Source organism: Pseudophryne corroboree, chromosome 5 (assembly GCF_028390025.1).
Source record: "Pseudophryne corroboree isolate aPseCor3 chromosome 5, aPseCor3.hap2, whole genome shotgun sequence".
In the NCBI taxonomy this organism is placed as follows: Eukaryota; Metazoa; Chordata; class Amphibia; order Anura; family Myobatrachidae; genus Pseudophryne; species Pseudophryne corroboree.
Window position 1 is genome coordinate 386,469,053 of NC_086448.1, and position 17,291 is coordinate 386,486,343.

At 44.6% G+C, this 17,291-nt stretch overlaps 1 protein-coding gene across 6 annotated transcripts in view; it reads right to left on the bottom strand.

The window, feature by feature from the left end:
• Window positions 1-17,291, bottom strand: part of CTNND2 (catenin delta 2) — a 1,915,824-nt gene that overhangs the window by 473,343 nt on the left and 1,425,190 nt on the right. For all 6 annotated transcript variants that reach the window (XM_063922708.1, XM_063922704.1, XM_063922707.1 and 3 more), the window contains one exon: window positions 8,897-9,014. In XM_063922708.1, coding sequence (XP_063778778.1) covers window positions 8,897-9,014 — 118 coding nt within the window. The remainder of the gene's footprint in view (window positions 1-8,896; window positions 9,015-17,291) is intronic.

Sequence of the window (17,291 nt, forward strand, 5' to 3'; positions counted from 1 at the left end):
AGGCAAAACTACAAGTAGTTTTTTCCCACCCTACAAAATACCCTTATTTGTGGTACTTGTGGTATCAGAAATACGTAACACCTCCTTCATTGCCCTTAACATGTAACTTGTGGCCCTAAAGGAAAAATACGTTTGTTTCTTCACCGTCGACACTGGGGTCAGTGTCCGTGTCAGTGTCTGTCGACCGACTGAGGTAAATGGGCGTTTTTACAAGCCCCTGACGGTGTCTGAGACGCCTGGACCGATACTAATTTGTCCGCCGGCTGTCTCATGTCGTCAACCGGCTTGCAGCGTGTTGACATTATCACGTAATTCCATAAGTAAGCCATCCATTCTGGTGTCGACTCCCTAGAGAGTGACATCACCATTACAGGCAATTTTCTCCGTCTCCTCACCAACATTTTCCTCATACATGTCGACACACACGTACCGACCTACAGCACACACATACAGGGAATGCTCTGATAGAGGACAGGACCCACTAGCCCTTTGGGGAGACAGAGGGAGAGTTTGCCAGCACACACCAAAAGCGCCATAATGTATATAACAACCCTAGAAGGTGTTGTTTCTATATATGGGCTCTTAATATATAATTATATCGCCAATTTATGCCCCCCTTCTCTTTAACCCTGTTTCTGTAGTGCAGGGGAGAGTGGGAGCCTTCCTCACCAGCGGAGCTGGTCAGGAAAATGGCGCTGAGTGCTGAGGAGAATAAGCTCCGCCCCTTTCACGGCGGGCTTTTCTCCCGGTTATTAGGAAAACTGGCCTGGGTTAAATACATACATATAGCCTTAATGGCTATATGTGATGTATTTATTTGCCAAATAGGTATTTATATTGCTGCCCAGGGCGCCCCCAGCAGCGCCCTGCACCCTCCGTGACCGTGTCAGTGAGCCGTGTAGCAACAATGGCGCACAGCTGCAGTGCTGTGCGCTACCTCTCTGAAGACTGTGAAGTCTTCTGCCGCCTGTTTCCGGACCTCCGTTCCGCCGTCTTTCTTCAGCGTCTGTAAGGGGGATCGGCGGCGCGGCTCCGGGACGAACCCCAGGCTGACCTGTGTTCCGACTCCCTCTGGAGCTCAGTGTCCAGTAGCCTAAAACTTCAATCCTCCTGCACGCAGGTGAGTTGCAAGTCTCTCCCCTAAGTCCCTCGTTGCAGTGATCCTGTCGCCAGCAGGAATCACTGATTAGAAACCTAAAAAAAAACTTTACTAAACAGCTCCTTAAGAGAGCCATCCAGTTTGCACCCTTCTCGGACGGGCACAAAAACCTAACTGAGGCTTGGAGGAGGGTCATAGGGGGAGGAGCCAGTACACACCATGTGACCTAAAAAGCTTTTTAGATGTGCCCTGTCTCCTGCGGAGCCCGCTATTCCCCATGGTCCTGACGGAGTCCCCAGCATCCACTAGGACGTTAGAGAAATGGGGGGGAACGCCGATGCTGTTTCTCACACACAGCGCTAAAATGTATGGGCACATGAGGAGAGTGACAGACAAAGGAAACAAGAAAGCAGAAGGGACACATAGAAGACCTAAGAGAGGTGAGCAAAAATTGTTCAACATATACATTGTGAACCAAATCTAAAATTAGGAGGGGGAGGACACTGCTGTGGGCATTGTGTGTGTAAGTGGCTCTGCTATTGTGGGCATTGTGTGTGTAAAGGGCACTAGTATGTGGGGCGGGCAATGTGAATAAGATTGTGCTACCGTAAAGCATTATTTTGAATTGGTGGTACTTTTGTGTGGCCACGCCCCTTCCTTGTGAGGCCACACCCCTCTCTGCGGCGCGCGCGCCTTCGGTGCTTACTAAGCAGAAGGGATTGCAGGCGAAGTGAGTTCCCCCACCTCTCCAGGACCACTTTAAGCCCTGCTCTGCACGTTATATCTGCTCCACCTGCAGTGCACATGGGCCCTCATTCCGAGTTGTTCGCTCGGTAAAAATCTTCGCATCGCAGCGATTTTCCGCTTAATGCGCATGCGCAATGTTCGCACTGCGACTGCGCCAAGTAAATTTGCTATGCACTTAGTAATTTTACTCACGGCTTTTTCATCGTTCTGGCGATCGTAATGTGATTGACAGGAAATGGGTGTTACTGGGCGGAAACAGGCCGTTTTATGGGCGTGTGGGAAAAAACACTACCGTTTCCGGAAAAAACGCAGGAGTGGCCGGAGAAACGGAGGAGTGTCTGGGCGAACGCTGGGAGTGTTTGTGACGTCAAACCAGGAACGACAAGCACTGAACTGATCGCAGATGCCGAGTAAGTCTGAAGCTACTCAGAAACTGCTACGAGGTGTGTAATCGCAATATTGCGAATACATCGTTCGCATTTTTAAGATGCTAAGATTCACTCCCAGTAGGCGGCGGCTTAGCGTGAGCAACTCTGCTAAAATCGCTTTGCGAGCGAACAACTCGGAATGACCTCCATGGTTTTTCCCGTTAGAGGAAGATTTTGCTTTTGCAATCAACCTTGAACTAGGCCCTCAGTATTGTTTAGTTCAATGAAAGTTCTCTTTAAATAGATGAATGGTTCCTTATACTGGGTAATAATGTCCAAGATGCAATATAATATAATAGAGCTCGGCATGCCTTTGTTAAGAATGCATTTTAAGGATGTCATTTCTAAGATGCAGTTAGAACCAGAATTGAAAACCCATCTCTCCATCTTTCAAATGTAAAAACCATCTTCACATTTATATATCTGAGTTTCCCACCTCTTTCTAGCTACGCTTTTCACATCCCGAGAGAGTTTGTCTGCAACTGTGACATACCTCCCAACATATATAATCTCCTAAACAAGACCTTTCTGCGCGTCGAAGCTGCACCGACCCAAAAAGGGGACGTGGCCTCTGGAAAATGGGGTGTGGCTTCGCAGCAATGCCGCGACCGCCTGCCATGCCTCCCTTTTTCGTTACAGGGGAGGCCTGGCCAGCGCTCTGTGAGCTGCTGGCCATGCCCCCAGTCCCTCTGTCTCATGAATAAAAGCTTTCTATTCACCACTGCTCTGGTGGTGCAGCGAGTACAGAAGCCTCCCAACTGACCCCCACCGCGGGACACTGCAGCCAGCGGGTGGGACAGCGAGACAGTCCCCAAAATGGGACTGTCCAGCGAAAATCGGGACAGTTGTCTGCAATGCACACCCCTTTTGCTAATTAGATTTCTGAACTGATGAATACACCATTCCCTGTGCCAGCTGATATCGTGTGTAGTATTTAAGAGCATTATTGACAATGCCTGCAGTCAGGGCCTTGTCCTACATTTGTTAAGAATGCATTTTAAGATGTTATTTCAAGGATGCAGTTAGAACCGGAGTTTGAATTAGATTTGGACCAAACTAGAATTTCAAATAAATCAATTTTTACAAACAATGCAGGTCAGGATCATTATGTGGCCTCTCCTCACCTCTGCAATGAGAACACCAGGACCACGCCTACCATACGTCCAACTGAGAACATCAGGACTGCTCCTAGGCCTATCCCTTAAGGTGAGCAGTGAGCTGTGGGGGGAGAGCCTCAAAACCAGGCTAAGCAGGGCCAATTTCATCGGACAGTAGTGTGCTCCTCACATTCTCATACCCACCCGTACTGCTCCCATGAGGCCAGGACATTTATAATTTTATCAAAATAATATTTATCCCAATTTTACCTCTTTCCGTTGGTTACCAGCAAATGTGATCTTACAATTTGCTTTTTATTCTTACAGCGTACTTAGGTCACCTAGGGCCTAATTCAGATCTGATCGCTGCAGCAAATTTGTTAGATAATGGGCAAAACCATGTGCACTGCAGGAGGGGCAGATATAACTTGTGCAGAGAGAGTTAGATTTGGGTGGGGTGTGTTCAAACTGAAATCTAAATTGCAGTGTAAAAATAAAGCAGCCAGTATTTACCCTGCACAGAAACAAAATAACCCACCCAAATGTAACTCTCTCTGCACGTTATATCTGCCCCCCACCCTGCTGTGCACATGGTTTTGTCCATTATCTAACAAATTTGCTGCTGCGATCAGATCTGAATTAGGCCCATTGTGTGCTATTCCTGTAATGTGTACCTCCACTGACTGCACACACTTCCAGCAACAATCTATGCAGTGCACCCCATATGGTAGCCTTGGTTGATTCCTCTATGGACAGGATGTACAGATGTAGCCATGCTCATCTTTCCTGAGATGAGGCATGATGCATCGTCGCATGCTGCATGGCACACCGGACTATGACTATTCGCAGCCAGCAATCGCTCCATGTATTCCATTGGGTATTCATGGAGCAAACGCTGGCTGCAAATAGTTGCAGCCCGTCACGTCATCCAGCATGCAGCATGGCTACCAGTGGCGCACCCAGAAACCCCCCCTGGATGGATCAAATAAATTTTATTGCTAATCGCCGCTTGTGAGTGTAGCTCCGCCCAATTGTGACATTAAGCTCTGCCCATTTGCGGCATTTTGCCGCAATTCGCGGACCCTCTGGGTAGAGCTACACACATTGACCTCTCTCAGCCAGCGGCAAGTGAACCAGAGCTAATGGTCACAAGTCTTGTGAGGCTGCCTAATCTGAATGTGACCACCACAGACTGCTCCCTTCCTAGCTGACCTCGGTAAGGAACTTCTGCCTTCAATCAACCATTGCTTCATATTCATAAGGACTTTAAACACAGTATACCAACATTTTTGTATATGTGCACTAATTTATTAGCTTTATGCATTATATATATATATATATATATATATATATATACATACATACATACATACATGTCTCTATGTACATGTCTTTTTCAAGCCAAATTAACAAGGTAAATAGCACCAGGAAAAACAAATGGGAACATAACTAATTGAATACCTTATTTCAATATAAAGAGTAAATAATAATATAAACATTATGTATACATAAAACTATTGTAGGCTACTTTATTGAGGGGGTAATTTAGACCTGATCGCTTGCAAGTGGTTTTTTGCTGTCCTGCGATCAGATAGTCGCCACCTACAGGGGGAGAGTATTTTCGCTGTGCAAGTGTGCGCTCGCATGTGTGGTAGAGCTGCACAAACTGATTTTGTACAGTCTCTGAGTAGCCCAGAACTTACTCTGCCGCTGCGATCACTTCAGCCTGTCCGGGACCAGATTTGACGTCAGACACCCGCCCTGCAAACGCTCGGACACACCTGTATTTTCCCTGACACTCCCAGAAAACGGTCAGTTGCCACCCACAAATGCCCTCTTCCTGTCAATCTACTTGTGATCGCCCATGCGATCGCTTTTTTCACACCATCCCGTCACTATGCACCAATGCCCGGTGCAGTAGTCCAACGTGCCTGCGCATTGCGGTGCATACGCATGCACAGTTCAGGCCTGATCGCAGGCTGTGAGAAAACGCAGCCTAGCGATCAGGTCTGAATTACTCCCTGAGATACAAATATATTAATAGCACCTGAAGTCTAAAATCATAGCATATAGCAAGTGAGGTGTAGAAAAGGGTTCGGTATTTATTACCGGCGGATGGGATGCCGGCTGTCAGGATCCTGACAGCGGCATCTGGTCCTCCAGAATGCCGGTAGCAGAGCGAGCGCTAAAAGTCCCCTTGCGGGCTTGCTGTGCTCGCCACTCTGTGGACATGCATGAGTGGAATAGCCCTGTTGCGCCGGGATTCCAGCTGGCGGCATTGTTGGTTGTCAGGATTCCAGAGTCGGTATCCTGACAGCCAAGATCCCAACAGCCGGCAAATTAAACGTATCCCATAGAAAGTCCTAAAATCTCATTGTGTGATTTGACGTTACTTCTGAGGAAGTCGTGGGGAAATTTGTGTGATGGAAACCCCCCTTTACAAATCCTGCGTTTGCCCCTGGCTACAGCTGTACTTCACATAATAGCACTTTTTTCGCTTTGCTCAGAACCAGAATCAGGCTCTGTAGTTAATCAAGAACAGGCTATGATGCTATGAAAGAGATGCACTACCTTTCACTTCACCCCTAAAGGATAACATAATTGTGACATACATGTTTTCATTCTACCGTAGAGATGTGCAGTGCTCACTCTGATTTACAGGTATGTGTGTTTTGCCACAGATACCTGGGCTCCTGTATGTACTGTACTGCAGTAAATGCCACCAGCTATTAACTATCAACATTACCAGGTGAAAAACCTGCCCAACCACTCCATCAACACAAGTGTACAGGAAATATGTGAGAGCAACTAATAGATGATGTCCAATCACTGGTGGCTAATATGCAGACCATTATCTTAGAAAGTTTCATTTTTAGAGAATTTTAATGACAGCATTTCTGATACCAGGGACTTCTTGGCATGAAATGGGATGGTTGTTCCTTTAAAGTTTTTCTATCAAGAATAAGTTTTTCTGTAGAAAGTTATTCTGGGGTTACTCTTTCAATTATGGAATTGCTATTCATTATATAACTTATTATTGTGTCTGTCTAGCTCATGCACAATGAAGCAGATGGCAAGCTCATGTCTCCTGCTGATCACTCCTTCCATCTGCCAGTAATATACACATGTTGGGAAATGAGGAGTTCTAGGGATCCTCTCATGGTCCAGAAAGTTCACAAGGGAGCCGCTCACTGGGACTGAGAGATCCTACTACGCCAAGATTCATCCGTATGGCGTTCTGTTGGCAAGTGAGTAGTGTGAGAAAGAGAGTTAGCCGACACGTAGGGAGAGAGATAGACGGACGGGAAAGATGCCTGAGAAGGGGGGGGGGGGGGGGGGGGGGAGATGTGAAAGTTGGGGGGAAGATGGAAAAAGAAACCCCTGCAGCGGTGAAGACAATAGTAGATGACTGGGTGAATGACTGGGTGAATACGTGGTCCAAAATACATGTGTTAATATAATTAAGAATATTGCATATGCTTTTTATAGTAAATAAATACTTTGGATTTTTAGTAGTAGAACCTTAAATGACTTAAAGTAAAATGTTGTAAATATTCTATAATTTTGCTATGCAACGTCATTGCAATAAATATAATGTAATAAGACTGGAAATTTGCTGTGTTCCTGATTACAAAAGACGATTATCTCGGCACTTTTGGCGAATAAAGAAACCACTTTCCTTTTCAGATGGCATTTTACTGAAGAATAGAAACAACATTGTCCTTCACCAGAGCCGGCCCTAACCAATATGATGCCCTAGGCAAGATTTTGGCTGGTGCCGCCCAGCACCACCGCTGGTTCCGCCTCTGACCCTGCACCCCTTTCCCAGCACCATCACCCCCCACCCATAGCAGTCTTTTTTTTTTTCTTACCCCTTGTAATTTAAATAAGAACAGTGTGCACATTCGGCGCACAGCCCAAAAAGGTATGTGTTTTTGCTGGTAAGGGGCATGGCCACACAATAGTACACCCAATTCAAATTATGCCCCACAGTAGTGCAACTTTATTCACAATTTATCATATGATAGTGTCCCTTATTCACATTACATCACACAGTAGTACCACTTTACCTTATATACGTTACTCCTCACAGTAGTGCCCCTCATTCACATAACATCATACTGAATTGCTCCTTCTTCACATTACACCACACCATATTGCTCTTTATTCTCATTACACCACACCATATTGCTCCTTATTCACTTTACACCACACCATATTGCTCATTATTCACATTAGACCACACAGTAGTGCCCTTTCTATACGTTACGCCACACAGTAGAGCACCTTATACACATAATGCCACACATTGGTAATGCATTTATACACATAATACCACATAGTAATGCCCCTTACACATGACACACATTATTAATGTCCTTATAAACATAATGCACCTTACACATTATGCCAACCCTTATTAATGCCCTTATACACATAATTTCGCCTACACATGTCACACATTGTTAATGCCCTTATACACATAATGACACACATAACGTCCCTTACACATATGCCGCGCATTATTAGTGCCCTTATACACATAATGACACACATAGTGCCCCTTACACATATGTTATACATTATTAATGCCCTTATACACATAATTACACATATTGGGGCTAATTCCAAGTTGATCGCAGCAGGAATTTTTTTAGCAGTTGGGCAAAACCATGTGCACTGCAGGGGGGGGGGCAGATCTAACATTTGCAGAGAGAGTTAGATTTGGGTGGGTTATTTTGTTTCTGTGCAGGGTAAATACTGGCTGCTTTATCTTTACACTGCAATTTAGATTGCAAATTGAACTCACCACACCCAAATCTATCTCTCTCTGCACATGTTATATCTGCCTCCCCTGCAGTGCACATGGTTTTTCCCAACTGCTAACAAAGTTCCTGCTGCGATCAACTCAGAAATACCCCCATAGTTCCTGGCGTGAGTCAACTGGCAGCTCTGCTAACGTTGGGTGCCTATTTTTATGAAAATGCATCATATTTGCATTGCTATGTGGCTAGGATGCACAAGCAGCTTCTGCTGATTAAAATTATATGCGGCATGCCTATATACTGTGTGCGACTGTGGCTGTATGTGCATACGAAATGCTACACACAGAATATAGGCATGCCACATATCATTTTAATCAGCAGAAGCTGCTTGTGCCCCTAGGCATACCAGATGTCCCAGGCAACTGCCTAGTTTGCCTATGCCTAGGGCCGGCTCTGTCCTTCACTCATTACTGACAAAAACAGATGTCTAATATTGCTTTATGTGCTACTGACAAAGCAGGTAAACTTTCTGTTATTCAGAAACTTCAGCTGGTTATGTACCTTTCAGATGGCAGTCTTTTCTTCTAAGATATAAATGAGTATGACTGATACATACTGTATGTGCACTTTTGCAGTCATTGAGTTTATAAAATTACTCTGATTGTTCACATTAACGCAATCTCTGGAATTATTTTTGTGTCTTCAGAATCTGAAGTTTTAAGTTTCTATTTGTCACTGAACATTGTAAAAAACACATACCTTACTATCTATTTCATTGTTTCCTAGTGCAGACTGGATGACATAGAGCAATGCATCAGTTAGTCCATCACACTCCCTCATCCTTCTGCGTGCCTCCTCTCCAGCGGAACTCACATTCCTGCAAATAAAACATAAAATTCCAGTTTGTGCAAATTACAACTGTCAACATCATGGTTTGTAAAACTTCTTGTCTTGAAGACTTTACTAGGCTGCCATTATATCTATAAAGGGCCTATTTTTACAAATCCCACTTTCCAGGTGATGCTTTTAGGTCTATACATGTTTGCCAAGTACAACTGTATGACACTGTTAAGGAGTACAGTAGTATGTGAGTTACGGTTCTATTGTAGTCTGGAACATTAGATAATGCAGACCAAACACTAGTACAACAATATCAATGTTATTTGACAGTAGTATGTGAGTTACGGTTCTATTGTAGTCTGGAACATTAGATAATGCAGACCAAACACTAGTACAACAATATCAATGTTATTTGGGACAAAGGCTAAACTTGCAAAGTGTATTAGAAGAACCATGTCTACAGACTGGAGCAAAATGCTTAACGGTAATCTGACAAAAGTATCCAAATATATGAAACGTGGGAATGTGGCTTTTTCATAACATAAAGGCGGGAATTCAATTGTTTGAAAAGTCATTTGGGTGTCTGTTTTTTCCTATCTAATAGACAGGAAAAAACAGACACCCAACTGTCTTTTCAAACAATTGAATACCCCCCCAGGACATTCAAAATGTAAACTGAGCTTGTCCTACATATATATAGGGAAAGACAGTGTACTGATAAAACAAAAAGAAAACTCCAATAACCCAGAGGCAGCGGTGGTTTTCATACATGACATAATGCTCCTCTCTTCTCCTAAATTAGACTAAGTCATTGGAAAGTATCTATATCCATAAATCATATTGCAAAACAGATGCAAAAAGCATTGATACATTACATGGATGTTGTGTATTGTACAGCTCCTCTAATTCACCTTAAGAGATTATCTTTACAACTTCATCTACTGTTGTGTTTGCTGTGTAACTACAAAACACACAAATTATATGATATAGGCATATAGGGCATGATTTGGATTTGCACGCAAACCTGATGATTTACATAGAAATACCATGTTTGTGGGTCTGCGCAGGCCAAGACCTGCTCTGCACATGTGTAGAACTGGACTTGCATTATCGCTCACAGCCCCCTTAGCCGCAGCATGATTGACAAGCTGTGGCATTTGTGGGGCAGAGCAGGAGCGGCAACCGTCACTGTTCTATAAATCATTTTGACCCTGTTTTGTAGGCGTGCCGGTCCCAGGGTTGTCTGGTTGGACGCAGAATTCCTAGACCCAGCTGTATGGATCCTATGGCCAGTCTCCGTAAGCTTCATCTTATGCAGACTTACCAGGGTCTGTTACCATCGCAAGTCACGACAATGGTGATCTGACGTAGTGTCCTCAGACAAGCACTTTGAAAACGAAGATGCATGCATTTTATTTGTACAGAATTGTACAGACACTTTCCTGCACTATTTTGCTCTATAAATATTTTTTCATTGTAAATCTTGTACCCAGGATGGGTGCTATCAATGTAACTCCTCTTGGTCAGATAATTTAAAAAATAATTAATAAATATTGTTTTCTAATGCAACATTGAGCTCTCAATAATAAACCATATAAGTTATTTAAAATTAAGGTCAGATCCGTCTTAAATCTTATACTGTTAGTTAATACCAGGGGCCAAATGTAATGGAGTGCGATTTTGCACAAATGTGCGAGTTTAGCGCTAAACTCACATGTTTTGCAAACTCGACCAATGTAATGTGGTGCAAATGTGAGTAAACTCGCATTTTTTTGGACCTTACTCAAAATTCGCAAAGGACAACTCGTATCCAGATGTTTTCCAATACAAAACATAGATCTCGGGCAATGTTATGCAATGTGAGTTTGTAACTCGCATACAAAACATTACCAAAAACTAGTCTAAAAATAGACCAGGTTCTGGTAGGCGAGCTTGACAGAAGCATACACAGATCAGTGAGATCCATGCATGCTTCTGCCTGTAAAGATAAAGAAAGAGTTAAAAAGACGTGCAGGTCGCCTTCACAAGAATAACCAGCCCCGGGCTCTTTGAGCCGGTCCTGGCTGCTAAAATACGGGGTGGGGGGGGGGGGGATGCATAGTGGCTCACCGTATTTTAACAACCAGCACCAGGCTCTTGGAGCCAGTCCTGGTTCCAAAAATATGGGGGGGGGGGGGGGGAGAAGTAGGGGTCCCCCGTATTTTTTAAACCAGCAGCGGGCTCCACTAGCCAGGGAGGTAATACCGCAGCCAGGGGACCCTTTTGTACAGTTCCCAGCGGCTGCAGCATCACCCCGTTCCCCAACTAGACACCTTGGCAGGGGTTCCCTGGGGGCATGTGGACCCCTGCACCCAAGGGCAAGGGATGAAGCTGTGGGCAGTGGGTGCCAGGATGATAGCTGTAAATAGTGTAAAAATAATAAATAAATATTGTTGTTTTTTTTTGCTGTGGAACTACAGGTCCCAGCATGCCTCCCCCGCATGCTGGTACTTGGAGAACCACAAGTACCAGCATGTGGGGCATTAAAGGGCCCGCTGGTACCTGTAGTTCCACAACAAAATAAATATTACAATAACCACACACACATTGTGAAAGTAAAATTTTATTAACACACTTACACACTCATACACACTTAAAAATACTAACTTACATCCCACGCAGCCAATCACGTCCCTTTGTCCAGTAGAATCCACGGGGTACCTGTAAAAAAAAATATATATATATATCTAAATACTCACCTAATATCCGGCGTAGATTGGTCCTCTTCAGTCCATGTAGGCATCCAGGGTTTAAAAAATAATAAAACGCAAGTATCCCGAATCAGCACACTTAAGAGGATCCATGTGTACACGCATGGATCCCCTTTTCCCGAATAGTGGGTCCCCTCGTGACTCCTGTCACTTGGGGAACCGCCAGCCAATCAGGGAGTGCCACATCATAGCGCTCTCCTGATTGGCTGTGTACTCCCGGCCCATCAATCAGGCCGAGCGCATAGGCTATAATGGAGGATCATAATCCCCAGTATAGTCTATGGTGGGAATCTTGCGGTCTGCAGTAAGTTAATTGAAGTCGCCCCATGTCTTGTTTTAGTACTTTCAGTGACCAATTGTAAAGCACTATAAATAACGGTTAGTAATAATAATAATAATAATAATAATAATAATCAATTTAACATGACAAGAATTATCCTACTTGAGAAACTAACATTTTTATAGCATGTAATCATGATCACAAATAAGAGATACAAAAACTGCCATTTACAAAGCCAAATGAAGAGAAGGTGTTTAAGAGAGTGATGTTGTAGAAAAGCTTTATAGGTTGTTATGCAAAGGTGTCACAAACAGGTGTAATAAATTTTAAGACTAGGAGGTATTGCACTTGAGCCACCATTCAAAAGGTACCAACTTATGGTACAGTACAATGCAGTACATCAAGGAGATTCTAAAACAAATAACATACAATTACATGAAACAGAAGGCGAGGATGGCCCTGTCCATATGAGCTTACAATTTAATAAATACATATGCTGATATTCAATTGCTTGCGGTAATTTACTGCAGCTAATTGATCCCTGTGGGGCTATTGAATCAGCGCCAATGTTGGCACTCATCAGATTTTCTTTTTCAGCTACCTGAGACAGGCTAAAAAAAATCCCTGATAAACCAGCCCTAATCAGCCCCATTTTTCATGAAAACACATAGGTCCATGGACTTATCACGGATCCCATGTAGTTTCAACAGAAAATGGAACATTTTTAGAGCGCAAAAAATTTGAAATAATTACAGTACATAGGGAATTTTAAAAAATTGCTCAGAAATGTTTGGGGCTAATTAAATATCCCCCGTAAGGTAAAGTAAAATATTTACCTGTTGGTGGGAATACATGTTTATGGATACAGACAGTGTACTAGATACTGGTTCTAGGAATTTAGTGATTACTGATACAATTCTACATCCCGGCTCAAGCAGTTGTGATTACATGAGGTGGTGCCAGTAGAAAAAAATTCTTAGTGGTATTGTGTGCGTTCCGAAGGCGCGGGCACCAATAACATGGGTATGGCCACATGCCACATGGGGTATGGCCAATGACAATGGAGGCGTGATACACAAAATGGGGGCCAGATACACATATGACCCCAGTAGTACCAGACACACATGTCCCCACAGTGACAGATACACATATGCCCCACAGTGCCAGATATGCTCCTACAGTGCCAGATATGCCCCTACAGTGCCAGATACAAATATGCCCCCACAGTGCCAGATACAAATATACTCCCACAGTGCCAGATACACATATGCCCCACAGTGCCAGATACAAATATGCCCCCACAGTGCCAGATACAAATATGCCCCCACAGTGCCAGATAAACATATGCCCACAGTGCCAGATACACATATGCGCCCAGTGCCAGATATACATATGCCCCCCAATGCCAGATACACATATGCCCCACAGTGCCAGATACACATATGCCCCACAGTGCCAGATATACATATTCCCCACAGTGCCAGATACACATATGCCCCACAGTGCCAGATACACATATGCCCTCAGTGCCAGATACACATATGCCCCACAGTGTCAGATATACAGTACATATGACCCCAGTGGCAGATACACATACTGTATGCCCCATAGTGCAGGATATACATATGCCCCACAGTGCCAGATATGCCCCACAGTGCCAGTTATACATATGTCCCACAGTGCCAGATATACATATGCCCCACAGTGCCAGATATACATATGCCCCCAGTGCCAAATATACATATGTCCCACAATGCCAGATATGCCCCACAGTGCCAGATATACATATATCAAACACTGCTAGATATACATATGCCCCCAGTGCCAAATATACATATGTCCCACAATGCCAGATATGCCCCACAGTGCCAGATATACATATATCAAACACTGCTAGATATACATATGCCCCCAGTGCCAAATATACATATGTCCCACAATGCCAGATATGCCCCACAGTGCCAGATATACATATATCAAAACAGTGGCAGATATACATATGCCCCAGTGTCAGATATGTCCCACAGTGCCAGTTATATATATATGCCCCACAGTGCCAGATATGCCCCACAGTGCCAGTTATACATATGCCCACAGTGCCAGATATGCCCCACAGTGCCAGTTATACATGTGTCCCACAATGACAGAAATCACAGTCAATATACCGAACCTCCAAAATGATTATATGGCAATGCCCGAGTGCAAACTGGGGTGGGGCACTGGCAGTTGTACCATGGGTTTATATGGGTCCATATGATAGGCAAAACCAGTGTCTGTGGCTAGCAATCATAAAATATGTGGACAAACAGAAGTGCCACCCTGTTCACTACCACATAACTGAACCTAAGGATGACAGATGAGCACAATCATTTTTTTAGAATTTCTCAGTAAGAAACTTTTGGTCTAGGGTTGCCATGAAAAAATGCTGATAATGTTTGGGAACCACCGTCCTAGTGTATTATCTTTCATTGGAACACTCTCTGAAAAAGATTTACATTTTATTGTAAAGGGTATTGAAGTCATTAATGGATGTCAGAACATATCTGTCTTGTTCATGATCTTGCATGAAAAAAAAATGCTAAAAGACAACTTCCAGAACTTAACTTTTCCACCTGAATTCAGAGACTAAAATGCAAAAATGAATGACATACAGACCAAATGGCATAACACCTAAACCAGATGGTCTCAAACACGGTCCTCAACGCACCCCAATGGTCCAGTTTTTAGGTATAGTCATGGCTCAGCACAGATGGTTAAATCAAATTGACTGAGGTACTAATTGAGTCACCTGTGGCCAAGCATAGATAAACTTTAAACCTGGACCATTGGGGTGCCTTGAAGACCGTGTCTGAGAACCTCTGACCTAAACTGTCAAAGTCAGCAATATATGCTGCACTACCTAAACATTTGTTTAGGACTCTTACCTCTCATTTCAGTAGCTTAAGACTCTCAGAAGTTCTGAAGTACTGCATGCAGATTAAAGTGGTTTCCTAGTTCCTGGCATGTGGTTAAACATTCTTCAAAGCTGTTACTAACACACCAGTAAGTGAGACACAAACCCTAAGAGCTTATTGTAGGATTTCACCTAGCAGTTAGTGTTAGGTGAATGACCTGTGCCCATGCTCTACACTGGCCTCTGCATACTTCTTCTGCCCAATTGATGTTACTGTTGTCTTGATCTGCCTTCTGACCTCACCCAGCATACTTCCATCTGTTGGATATTACTGTGTACCAACCCGATTTGCCTTCTGACTTCACTCTGTATGTATCTATCTGTTGTTTGTGTACTGAGATGATCTGCCTCCTGACCTCACTCTGAATATCTCCATTTCCTACTTGTTTTGTTTCAATCACTGGCCTGGCTAATGGCGAAACAAAGAACCAATATCAACAATTTTAGCAATTCATTCATCTGTTGATAAAACCTCTGATCCTGAAGGAAATGTGCGAGGTCCTTCAACTTCTCTAGAGCAGATAAATTAATTTTATATTGTGCAATTCCTAATCATTTATTGAGTTAATACCCAACATATAAGAATAAATATGTACTGGAAAACAGCAAGACCCCAGCTCTATAAAGAGGGCAGAGGAGCATGGGTGCAAGTTTGGGTACAAGAGGTACCATTACTAAGGGGCACAGAGGCTTAGGGGGACCTGGACCCAGATTATAGATTTGCATACCAATTTCCCTGCTAAGAAATTGTGTCTGATCCATTGCCCAGCCTGAATTGTGTGGCATTACATTTTCAGTGAGAAGTGTGTGTAGTGGATGTTACAATGGTGTTACGTTCCTGATGCTCAGAACTGGAGAGATGTAGTGATGCGAGTTCAGAGCACCAGAACGTGACGCTGAACTAAGGAGAGGTACGGGAATAGCCCCTAGCACCCTACCTCCGTTGTCTTACCCGTGTGGTCGACTCACGCCTAAACGACTATGGTTTCTTGGGCCCACGGCAGCCGCGTTTGAAGGGCGGATTAGGTCTGCCCAACTCCGATGCCCCCAGGTCTTAGAGAGAGACAAAGCGTGAACCGAGACAGGGTAATAACAAGGGGACCTCTAACTAAAACAAACAACCCTAAAACTAAAAGGTATGTGCGGCACGCCGCCAAGGAAAAAGGACAACAAAAGATACCACTGTCCGTTCCCCCACACGGCACCGCCGAGTTCCGGGGAGGACAGTGAAAAGCGGAAACCTCTTCAAAAACCTCCAACACAAAAGTAATACAAAGTTAAAGCGGCCTAGGCCGCAACTCGTGGCAGAAGCCGCTACTCACGAAACCGGGAGAGAACCCCAAATAACAAGAACCCTCGGATGACTGCAACAGGTTCGTTTTGGACAGGAAGGATTCCCAGGACCGGCTTCAGAACTCCAGGACTCGGGAGCACAGGGAGCAGGATCGACCAGATACAGCTAAATCAGGAACAGATGTTACCAGGCAGGAACAGCATGCAGGAAACTATCACCGGCGTCTGTGTGAGGCACTGAGGAGGTATATAACAGGGAACCCTCCAATGGCAGTGCAGAGCCTGATTGATGAATGTCGTGCAGCTGCCTTGCTGCATGAGCAGGGGAGAACAGGTGTGAGTACTCTCATGGCAACAGGGAACACGGTCCACCTGTGGCGTCCCCGTTGCCACGGACCCGGCGGCCCTGGGCGCACGGCATCCTAGCGTTGCCAGGGACCCGGCGGCTATCGCGCGCACGGCGTCCCGGCGTTGCTAGGCGCCGTGCGGGAGCATACAGAGCAAGAGGCGCGGCGGGCGTGACCGCTGCTCGGTCAGAGCGCGGACAAAAACCGCCGCACCTAACAGTACCCCCCCTTGAGGAGGGGTTAAAGAACCCCTAGAGCCGGGTTTCTGAGGAAACTCCTGAAAGAATACCTTCTTAAGTTTAGGAGCATGTAAATCCTTATCCAACACCCAAGACCTTTCTTCAGGGCCATAACCTTTCCAGTGGACCAAAAAATAAAGCCGGCCACGAGAAAGCTTAGAATCTAAAACCTTCTCCACCAGGAACTCTTGTTGACCCTGAACATCCACCGGAAGTCTACCCTGGGAAATCTTCCGGGGGAACCTCCTGGAAACAATATATTTCTTCAAAAGAGAGCAGTGGAAAGTGTTGCCAACTTTAAGTGATTTAGGCAACCGCAGCCGAAAAGCCACTGGATTGACTTTCTTGACAATAAATTTGGGTCCCAATCTAGCCGAGGGTTGTCGGAGCTTGATGTTACGGGTTGACAACCACACCTCATCTCCCACCTTAAGAGTGCACGGGCGTCAGAA